Source organism: Seriola lalandi, unplaced genomic scaffold (genome assembly GCF_002814215.2).
Source record: "Seriola lalandi dorsalis isolate HSWRI2012SDOR001 ecotype SW California unplaced genomic scaffold, Sedor1 jcf7180002054415, whole genome shotgun sequence".
Classification (NCBI taxonomy): Eukaryota; Metazoa; Chordata; class Actinopteri; order Carangiformes; family Carangidae; genus Seriola; species Seriola lalandi.
Window position 1 is genome coordinate 624,598 of NW_019524968.1, and position 12,254 is coordinate 636,851.

At 41.9% G+C, this 12,254-nt stretch overlaps 1 protein-coding gene across 1 annotated transcript in view; it reads right to left on the reverse strand.

Annotated features, from left to right (window-relative positions):
- Window positions 1–2,174, reverse strand: part of robo3 (roundabout, axon guidance receptor, homolog 3 (Drosophila)) — a 157,951-nt gene extending 155,777 nt beyond the window's left edge. The window contains exon 1 of the mRNA XM_023410164.2: window positions 1,990–2,174. Coding sequence (XP_023265932.1) covers window positions 1,990–2,143 — 154 coding nt within the window. The 5' untranslated portion in view covers window positions 2,144–2,174. The remainder of the gene's footprint in view (window positions 1–1,989) is intronic.
- Between the last annotated feature and the right edge of the window lie 10,080 nt (window positions 2,175–12,254).

Below are 12,254 nucleotides of genomic sequence, written 5' to 3' on the forward strand. Positions count from 1 at the left end.
CAAGACAGCCCCCCACCACCACCACCACCCCCCATCCTCATTTAGACTCACTGAATGTATCGATGTCACTTAAAGATTGTGGGGAGGAGACTCCGTTTCTGGGAGCTCTGGGGAAACATCCTACAGAATATGAAGGCAGATGCAGACGAGGCACGTTCATCTATCTGCCCATCAGTGCATCAGTGCTGCTCTGCACCAGATAGATTCCTCTCAATAGATTCATTGTTCCTCCTCCCATCTCATGCTTACTTTCTCATCGGGCTGCTATAGATCTGAGGAGTGAACATCACGCTCAATCTACACTCCATTAAGGCTCATGGATGAGACAGAGATGAAAAGAGAGAAAGAAATAGAAGTGTGAGGGCAGTGAAGGCGAAGCTATAAACTCAGCATTATTGATACAACCAGCACCACTGCTGCTTGAAGCTGGTTATTGGGATGGTGGGTGGGGGTGAGGGTGGAGGGACGCTCACGCCCATGTCCACTCTTCAAAAGGGAAACCTCACTCCCCTCTGTGACAAAATACACAGCAATTACCTACATACACACACACATGCACACACAAACTCACTCGCGCAAAGGCAGCACAAAGGGGACACACAGAGATCCTCTCACTGGCTCTCAACCATAGGATGATGGACACAAGCTGGGAAGCAGCTGGATGTTGATGAAAGAAAGAAAGAAAGAAAGAAAGAAAGAAAGAATTGTTTGCCACACAACATACAGTATTTGCTGTTGAATATGTTTCATACACCTGACATTGGTGTGTGTGTGTGTGTGTGTCTGCGTGTGTACATGTGGCTGAATCCAGCTTTCATTGGTATGCACTGACATGGAGACAAAGCTAGGGTGCTCATTATAGCAGACATCAAGGTGATCTTTTGACTTAACTCTACCCTGTACAAATGCACAAACACACACACACATATACACACACACTTACTCATACATATACTGTGCATATATATATATATATATGGATATATATATATATACAGCCCTGCCACTACAGCAACTCCCAGCAGGAACATCTCATTACACCGTGTTAATAAGCCCATGCAGATGCACAATAAGATCACAATTCCTTCCTGAACCGCAACACACACACACACACACACACACATACACATTCAAGTGTTCTGTGAACTCCACCTGGTGCAAAACAAAGGCAAGTTTCATTGGTGATGTTGAGGAGGAGAGGAGCCCAGTGGCAAAAGTTAAGGAGATGTGACAGCTCCGGTCCATCATGCCTGACAGCAGACAGCTTCATTTAACACGGGAACAGGCTGCCCGCTCATGCTTCCACAAAGCAGCCTGTGTTATCGGGTAACACTGTCTCTCGCTGTCAAATTTCACTCGCAGCCCCACAAAACACTGTGACAAGCGTGTGATCCCCAGTGCACTGCGATCATCTGCTGACCCTTATTTCCTGACAGAAATCCTCAAAAGGATTTAAACTAAGGAAAAAAAAAAACATTAGTTCAATGTTTTTCTCGAGGACAAAAGTCATGGCTGAGGCTTAAAAAGTTTATCTGTCCTAATTTATCATCCTTGATTTGGTTCATTTATTTTAAAACCTTAAATTTCACATCTTTCCTGCAGCTTCATCCCATTATCAGCTTTTACTAGTCATATATTATTTATTTTTATTATAATATATTATAATCTTTTATAAGCACCTTATCTGATTACAAACACTTATTCATCTCCAGTCACCTCACATGAGATTTACTCTCATGACAATTCCTTTCCACTTTTCCCTTTCTCCCTCTCCGACTCAGTTATTATCACATCACATTATCATCACAAAAGACTACCCCCCCCCCCCCCCCCCCCGACTTGTAAGTATTTTCAGCCTTTTCCAAGAAAACCCATGTGTTCTCTCACATCAAACTGTCAGGAAAAAGAGGGCACAGACAAACCAACAGTGAGGGGGGGGTTAAAGAGGGGAGGATGAAGGAGAGAGGATGTTAGATTCCACACTCTTACCGTTGAAGCCGGTGAAGTTTCCCCAGTCGAGCAGGGAGCTGTTGAAGGAGGGCAGAGAGACGTTGAAGAACAGGTCGGTGCCATTGGATGGGTTTCGGATGGTGTCGCTGAACAGGTTCATCTGCAGCAGGGTCTTTAACAGATAGCGCAGCATCTTGCCGCACAGAGGGGAACTGCACTCCCCCCCCCCCACACAACTTGCCAAAGGTCTCACTGTCTCTCACTCACTCTCTATCTGTCCTTTTAAAAAAGTATGTGTGTGTCCACTGCTGACTGAATCTCCTCTGCCTCCTTTGCTCAGTGTTGAGAGGAAATTAAAGAGATGATCCCCAAGTTGAATTCAACCATCATCAAAATGTTCTTCAAAAACTGGAAGAAAAAAAGTAAAGTGGGCTAAAAGAAATCAACCTCTGATGATTAATTGGTGGTTGATATCAGTCTGAGTAAGGGGGGGGGGGTCCCTCGCTGTGATTCCCTCCAGTTCCTTCCCAGCATCGGATTGTTCCTTCCTCCCTCTTTCTTTTGTTCTGGGATCACATAACTTCACACGCTGTCTGCCACCACACACAAAAACACAGCCTCTTGCCGGTGTAAAAGAATCCAGCAATGTGATGATGACCCCTTCGGATTTGCTGCTCTCCTCTCTCCAACCCCTCCCTCTGGCTCCTCCTGTGTCCCTCCCTCCCTCTCTTGCTCTCCTCCTCTCTCTCTCTCTCTCTCTCTCTTCCTCTCTCTGTGATGGGGTCCCGGGGGGTCTATGGGAGAGAGAGAGAGCAGGTGCTGTTGGCAATAAATGTTTAATTATTAGATTAATAATCATCCCAGGAGGCTCTAAATCGGGGCGGTGGAGGAAAGGGGGGAAATAGACTTACTGTCACTGTCTTAACCATAAACTACACATGTGCACAGAGGTCAGCTCATATACATAAATGCATGCGTACAGTATGTTTAAGGAAAAACAAACATGCAGACAAGCCAGACTCCTGCTGTGTCGCTCGTTGTCTCACTGTCACGCTTTCTCTATACACAGATGTTCTTCAACAAAAACTGAAGTTTGATCTGAGCTGATTCACCTCTAAATCAAATCTGGCTGCTGTTTGGTAAAATACAAGTTGAGTCTTAAGTTTTGTGGCAGAAAAGAGCCTGATAGTGCTGCCATTCTACTTTCAAATTCAGGGTTCAAAGTAGAACTTATTGTCATTCACTCCACATACAAAACTCAGTATACAGGGGGACAAAATTGCATTCTTTCAATGCTAGATAATAACAGCTGCAATAAAAAACAAAAAAAACAGAAAACAAAGATGGTAAAGTGGCAGCAGTATTAAGTTTAGAAAAGTGACAGAATGGAAAGTAAGGATGCGCCTGGTTTCATCAAAAACAGTAAAATGTTCTAATGGATAAAAATGTACAGGAAAATAATGAGATTCCACTTTCCTTTTACAAGAAAAACAACCTTACATTTTAAGATAAGCAGCATCAAATAAATGTATTTTGAATTAATTTTGTTGTCCAATAAAACTCCTAAAACATAATACCATGAGTTCTGAAAAGCAGGTATAGTCACATTTATAAGGAAAACAGCAGAAACACAGTAAAGTAATAGCTTTACAGCAATAGCTGCATTAAGTGTTAGTTAGATGAAGCTCATTTGTTTGATTAATGTCCGTAAAACTCAAGATTATGAGTTGTATCAACTGTGCCGTGACTGCAGAGCTGCTGTTATAAGGTGTTTCAGCTGTTTTGTCAACTCTTTTTATGTTTTAGAGTCTGACTAAGTGTGTGCATGCCTGTGTGTGCATGTGCATATGGATGAAAGAAATTTACCCACATACCTTCAATCATGCTCAAGCATGCTATAGCCCTAATGCATAGTCTACATATCATCAATGACATGCACGTGCGGTCAGAGCAGCACGGTCGCATGTGGCTCCCGGACGCCCCGCTGACAGCCTCAGTGTGACTCCTATTAACGATGCCCGTCCCCCATCAGGACCCTGTCCTCCTGCTCCATCACCGTGACAATGGGAGCCATCCCGCCGACAAACTTGCCGTGACGACCCCTGTCCCGTGCCCTATTCCTGGGGTGGTTTCCGGTTCCCCTCCCTCATTTTAGAGGGGTCTTTTATTCATGGGGCATCTGTGCCAGCAGCACGCACACACAGCACTAATGGGTGCACAATATGGGCATGGTATGGAAGGAGGGCGAGTTGAGTAAAATCAATAGCTGCTGACAGGACTGGATTGTGTGTGGGAGTCATGTTATCTTGTCAGTCTGCTCAAGCCGTTTCACACAGACGAGGTTAAAGGTGTTTCAGTAAATGGAGAGGATGAGAAGGCTGTGCATGTCTCAAATAGACGAACCATTTCTGCCTCCTCGTCTAAAACAGCATGACTGCAGCTTCTTCAGTGACTCAAAAACTCTCACACACATATGCATGCTCACACAGTAATTCCTCGATCAATCTCCTTAAGAGCAGGCTTTCCACCTCCACAGCCAGGTCTCGAGCAGGGTGATTAACAGTCGAAGAGAGAAACACCTTGCTCCACTCTCCCCCAGTTAGAGTCAGGTTACACCGTGTGGGAAAGATTTATGTGTATTACAGGAAAGACATAAGTAGATACAGATAGACAACCTAATGTTTTCCTTTTGTTTTCCTGCACATACCAAGACCTGAACCACAAAACTGCATTAACTTTTGGGTTATTCTTCTGACAACCCATGCAAGGATTCTATATTATACAACAAATGAAAAAAGTTTTTAGGGAAGAAACAATAAATATTCACAGCAGTGCCATCACCTGACAACAATATGTTTTGGGGGGGGGGGGGGGGGGGGGGGTCATAACTTGCACATGATGATTATTATGTTGTTGCAATTATCTTCAACACCAAATTGCCTTTTTTATTCCTGTAATAAACTAGCCATAATGAGGCAGCGGTGAAGTACCACTGCAAAGATATGTGTATGACTGCACGCTCTGTAGTTTCTCTCCTCAGCCACTCATAATTTTCTGTAATGACTCTCAGCAGTCATGTAATCTGCCGTCACGACGACCATGTTTCTGGGGGAACACGCTGTCATTTCTGCCAAATTTCTGCTGTAAAAATGCAGCATTTTGAATATTTGTTTTTAACAAATTTACAAATCCATGTATGTCCAGGCTTAAAAACTTCTTTTTCTGCCGTCGTCGTCTTTGGAAGTGTTTGTGCCACTGTGTGTGTGTTTATCCATATACTCAGTACATGTAGCTGTACACCTGTTGTTATTCAAAATAACTTATAGCCATAGTGTTTGGGTGTTGCAGTGTAGCACTGAGAGTAACGACAACAGCATTAACAATAGTAATAAGACACTCGTTTTCTATATTGGATATTATTTCATTTGATAGCTGTGACTATAGTGCAGAATAGCAGGTATCCGCATGGTGACCTTTTGTTTTGTTGGAGCTGCTATTGTCAGTGACATGAGGACCTCTGTTTGAAGCATGAAACCAAATTTCATGCAAATCCATCAAAGGGAGGGATGAATGGTGGCACACTGAGTGTTTGGCCTTTCATATTAATGTGAAAATGGACGCAGATGGGTCATTAATGTCAGCATCCTGTTGGATGGACGTCTCTGTCTCGCTATGACACTTTTTTACCAGCTCAAAGCTTTTTAACATTCCCACACAGGTCCAACAAAAGAAAATAAAATGAAATGAAATCTCCCATGTCAGTGTGAATCCTTGAGTTAATACTCGTAGCTATATTTTGATCCACATTTAAATCCAGATGGATTCAGCTGTAGTTAATGGATTGCCATGGTAGCAGCACTGTGAGGCTATACTTAGCTAAATGCTAACGTCAGCATCCTAATGTGCTCGCAGTGACAATACCACCATGCTAATGTTTAGTATAATGTCCGTGTAATGACCTCAACTTACAGCTGAGGCTGATGGGAGAGTCATTAGTATTGCTGAGTTTTGCCGAATTAACATTTTTACCGAAGTCACCAAAAGTCACCAAAGTCATCAGAATACATCACCTGGCAACTAAAGCTGTGGGCAGCATCCTCCCAAGGCTGCGTTTGAGGACTGATTGATTAAGCTGTCCCATTTCGAAGGCTCCTTCAAATCTCTTTCCTGGATAAAAGAGGGCTCCAACAGATGGATCCTTCGTGGCCCAACCAATCCCAAGATTCATTGTGCACCGGTAATGACAATAATATGGCACGTCGACAACGCCAAACTGACAGAGAGCGTCAGGATTACACTTTTAAAACTGGAGTAGATAATCTGTTTTAGCGATATTTCTTTAAATTCTCTTGATATCCCGATAGCAATGAACAAATTAAATGCTTTGACAATAAACTGTCAGTCACAGGACTATAAAAACTCCAGCCAATCATTGCATCCAGGCCGAATGCAATGCAATGTAACTAACTTTATAATGAACGTTGCCTTGTATGTTGTCTGTGCAGCCTATATATGTGGCAATGATGCACTGTAATTGTGAGCAGATGTCCTTTGATAGTTTTTGTCTTATGTCTGTAATAGCTGCAAGTGGGACTTTGTGTTTTGTATTTGTTTTAGTTGTTAGACAGACTCCTCTACTTCTACACCTTTAAAACAGGGATTGATGAGACCACCACCCCCGCTCCACCTCCACCATTTCATCAGTTTCTCTCCCGCCGGTGAGTGCAACTTTATGTGATAGAAACGTAGCTTAGCTCTTCAAACCTCTAAAAGTAAGGTCGTTGGCGATCCGTTTACAAACGTACAATGTTTTTAAGACGGTGTTATGAAGGTGCAATTGCTTAGACCACTGTTATTCATGTAAATGCATCCTTCTTTTGTGTTTAGCTCTTTTGTTTTACATACATGAGGGTGCACCTTACAATATGTTGAGATATTTCACCTTAAGTGAAAATGTCGACCTCCTGTTGGCGACAAATGAAAAGTCAGTGAATTGAGGAAGTTATATGTTGTCTTGTGGGGACCGTGAACATCCAAAGCATTCAAAAGCATAAATTTCAACCTGTTCGTTCAGTCTTCAGCCTTGAAGACTGAACGAAAGGCCTGTGGTTCAAAGGGTTGATATAAAGAAAACACTGCATTGACATTACTTCTTCTGCTGAATTTTATCTATCCATTAATACAATATAATGTACTATTATGCTATCAATATATTATTAATATAGTATAGTATACTGTATTAATAAACGTGTACAATTACAGTGCAGGTATTTCCCCATTGTTACCGCTGACCTTTACTGGGAGCAGCCGTTATTTGCTTACTGGCTTTATCCCATAAGCATTAGCATCATTAAGATGATTTGCACATACATTCACTTGGCATTCAGGTGAGTGTATGAGCACATACAGTACAGAGTGTGTGAACACCTTGACCCAACATGCTCCTATGTGAATTGGATGCAGTAATAGCAGTAGAAAAAACAACAAAAACGCTCTGACCCTCCTTTCAGTCAGCACATTACAACATCCTGCATCAGGCAACAGATGTACACATCCACACAAAGCCACTGTGGAGAGGAGGCTGATTGCAGACATCATCACCACTGAGCTCTCAACTCTCACAGAAGTTTGCATGTTGAAAAGCTGCCAGACTAGTGGGTGAAATAGAAGAGTTCTTTTCTTTTTTTGTGTGTTGGATGACTTAATGGAACATTTTTTAAAATATAAGTAAAGCTCACAGAGATAGATTTAGTCTACAGCAACAAGGCAGCACATATTTTCTTTAAGTGTGCAGCAATTGCATGCATTTTTCTAGAAATGTTTCATTGTACTTTTGCACATACATTAGTGAAACATTAAATGTTCTTAGTTGAACCATAACTTCACGTTAAATGGACATTTGTGCAGTGTTAAGGTTCACTTCCTCACTCCGAGGCACCTCAAGCATAACTGCTTGTAATTAAGTTAGCGATCACGCAGGGACAATAATATATATATATAAGATAAAACTGCTTAAAGTTTTTGAAACTGCATCTTTAATGAAGGAACTGTATCATATCATGCAACAGCTATGACCATTTTAGATTCATTAAACTTGAATTAGAGCTGGCTCCCAGCCCATGCATGTTTCATGAATCACACATTTCATCAAGAACATTTTCTTTCTAAAAACTGATGCATCAGGCTGATTTTTTCCTCGCAGTAGCCGCGGTTTCATGCACATGTTTTTTTCATTATGACGGAAATCTTCCTATTGAAGATTCCTCATCAAGGGATTTAATAAGGTCTGGGGTTTACATGCACAATACATTTAATCGGACCAGCTGCATGACGTGCAAAAGTGATGAATACATTATGCATTCATCGTCCTTAACTGCTATTGTATCTCTTTCCACACAGCAAATGCACAGTAATGATGGAATAATGTTTAATATGTAAATAAACCAGTTTAACTAATAACTCTCCAGGAAGTGGAGGCATTAAAAGGTTCAAGTTGATTGCGTTCAAAACAGAAACGACAGCATTCATCCTTGAATTAGAATGAGTGACTCTTACAGTAGCTGTTGACCACAGCTGCTTTATATTGAAAGAAAAGTTTCTCCTTTAGTGCAAATGCTGTTGTGTCACAGTTTTCTGTGTGATGTGAGCATATATGATGCTGTAATAAACTGAAATTGCTGACCCCTGGTATATGAGGGAAGAAATGTTAAAAATAGGTCTGAGATCATTTGGATATAGTGTCTCAGTTTGTCCATGAAAATGTACTGAATTATAAAATATCCCGCTCAGTACATAGGCCTACTGTATCCTGCTCACAGTTCTTTAATAAATTTATTTAATAAAATTATTTTTTTAATTCTCTAGTATCACTAACAGTCTCAGCCCCAGTAGGGTATTGGTTGGGCCATAGATACATAAATGGCCTATACATAAGGTCAACTCCATGTTAACTATTCTAATAGAAGCCAGTTTCATTGTCTAAAAGTTGATTTTAACAAGACAGATAATATTTTGTGAACATAATGTTTGTTTGCTGTGAGCATTGTGAAGTCTCCTCAGTCTCAGACCAATGTTGTTGTTGAATCATTAAAGCTAAATGTTAGCAGCCTCAATCAGAGCAGGAGGAACCTTTGCACCTCTATTTTGTGAGACAGGTGCGTGGGAACAGGATGAGTGGATCCAAAGTGGCAATCAAAGAATCCTGCACACTGTCTGACTTGCTACAAACCATTTAATGCAGTGCATGTTTCGGTCCTAGTCTTTCATCAAAGAAAATGGTTTTCGAAAAAAAAAAAAGGACCCATCTTAAATAACAGTGGCTGAGCTAAGCCAAATCACTTTATCCCATGTGAGGTGGAAGATAAATTGAATGGGTGAGTTTATGAAAAAACATACTTCATAAATATTTGTACAAAAGTGTCAATCGTTCATGTATTACAGTTTACAAGATACATCATATACATATGATGTCCAGAGGTTTGTGCAACATCAATGTAAATATCAGGTTGCATATCAGAAGGAACCAGAAGGTACATATTCATATTCATACATTCAGAACATCAACATCACAAATCTGGTTGCATGAAAAAAGGAGCCAGAAGGTATGTATACATATTCATATTTCTACATATCCAGAACTGTCTGGAGCTAGATAGGAACGCCCTCAAATAAATCTTGGGAGAGGGGGCCTGTTGTCAATTTCAAAGAAAACTATTTACAAAAGATATTTACAGAATATTCAGTGTAAGGAATCTTCATCATTTAGTTCTTTAGGACTAAGGGATTAAAGTGCACAGCTGTGGGATAATCCTGATCGATTTTACGTATTGTGCAATGATTCTTTGCTTAAGTTGTCTGACACAGCAGTATCTGATACAGTTGATACAGCATACCATATAAATCACTCACATGTGGAAGCACATGTGAGTGATTTACCTGTGTGAGGATGGGAGAAATGATTCGTTTGATTCGTTAATGCATTGTGCGCAACTGCCGCAGCGGTAGTTACCCTTGGGAAAGGGCTGCAATGGTATAGTTTTTTTTATATTTTTTCTTTTGTTCAGTTTATGAAAAGGTTTAAATTTCCCCTCTGCAACTGACAGAAATCTTAGTCAGTTTGGGCCTGTTTATTCTAACTGTATACAGAGCAATTTCATATATGAGGCTCTGTTTAAATGCACCCATTGTGACAATAGATATGACAGCCTGTGCCACTATATGTGGAGCTTTACCTCCTGCTGCAGAGAAAGTATTACATGGTAAAGGGTCTTGATTTTAAATGTAATGTCCAAAGAAAACTGTCCTCAATGCAGCAGCTCATTGTCAGACCTGTCTGTGTAATGACAGAGTGTGAATCATGAGAGTCAGCCGAGATGAAGTGTGGTTAATGTCTGACTTGTCCTGAGCAGCGAGACGTGATTGCTACCAGCACCTGCACTCAGACAGGGGATCAGAGAGGCAGCGATTTTTCCTCTAGACACCACACAGCACCAGAGTGGAACATCTGTGCCTCAGGTCTGGTAGTGTGCACTTCTGGGGTCTGCTGCTGCAGTTTGCCCCCTTGGGAACCTCTGGGATGGGGCAGAGACAGCCGGGTGCATCCCCGGCCCCTCTCTCCCAGCTGGATAGTTGAGGGCTAAAGGCGGCAAGCAGCCAGCATCCCTACCAGGCTGCAGGTGTATGACACCCCCCCCCCCCTTCATGCCTCAGTCTTTGCCTCCTGTACTGATACATCCACAACCACCATCAGGGAAAGGAGGTGGCAGTAATTAGGGGATGTTTTTTTTTATTGTTTTTGTTTTTTGGCAGTAAATATCATGTCATCTGACCTGCACTGGCAAAGCAGTTGGCAGGGTCCATCATTAGAGCTCAGTGCTCCCTACTGCCCATATGCCAAAGCGCCATAATTGGTGCCTCAGTCCTCTACATTTAGTGTGCAGGCCAGAAGGACAGGCCCCCTGAGCAAAATGGCCACTGTCTCCCTCCGGGGCGCTGTGTCCAATCACCCCTCTCACAAACTGGCTCTTCAGGAAACCCTGCGGCTGATTTCCTCATTTCCTCCAGTTGCCTCATCACTTCAAAGGCAGCTTCAAAGCGTTTGGACTCGCCGCTATTGTGGTTGAGACCGAGACAACCATGCCTCTTGAAGAGCAGGACACGTCCTTGTTTGTCATGTGTGTGTGTGTATATATATATATATATATATATATATACACACACACACACACACACACACACACACACACACACACACACACACACCCATATACAACAGCTAGCTCTGACCAAGTTATTTGATTGGACGTGATACATGTAGTTAAAAGTCCCAGTGCTGTTATACTCTATATCAGCACTGCGATTTTTAACTACATGTATCACTCCGCTTCACAGGTGTTCTATTAACCGTTAATTAGCGTTACATTAACGGTTGTTATCTATCTTATATTGTAACAAACTTTGCAAAGATGAATATATAGTGTGCACTGTGCAGGTCAAGAAAATGTGTATGCGTTGCTTAGCAACAGTCTAGTAGCAGACCAGCTGCAGAACTATTTGTGTTGGCGTTGCCAAATAAATTACATAATAACAAACAAATCATAATCTGTTGTTGCTTATTTAACTATTATGGTGCTTGTATTACTGTTGTTTAGAGGGAATATCACACGGGAGAGAACGTGTTTGGTACTTGGCCCGCGGTCTCGTACCCCGAATCGCAGCCGCACTGCTATTCAGTACAACTTCACTCCCTCTCGTGTTATATTGCTAATATATATATATTTTCCTTCTCATCGACAGTCATATAGCAGGAATTGTAACTGGAAGTGACAGAGCCAATATGCTTTAGTCAGGGGATTATCCAATCTCCAGAGGCCCAGGTTACACGCGGGGCCCACAAGGGGAGGAAGTTAAACAAAGCACCAGCAGCACCCCTCCGCCCGACTCTCTAAACCCTGAGCAACTCTGGGTAATTGCTCAACAAAAGCACAATTAACCACGACTCTACAGACATTAAGTAGGAAAAGATGGACCTGTCATTTATGCCATCAGACATTTGCATCTCATGAATTCCCCTCCACACACCTTTTCATATCAATTTCACTCTATTCTTATTGTCATACGATTTTATTTTCAGATGAATGCAGATAAATGCAAAGTGCTCATTTAAATATGCATTAGTATTATGACCAGTTCCACCTCCCCAAATGAAGGTGGTAATTTTGCTAAGCCCCAAACCATGTCTGCTCCCTCGGGTTAGACGCCTCCGGTCCTGCAGCAGAGCGCTGCCATTTTCAAGTGCCTCTTGG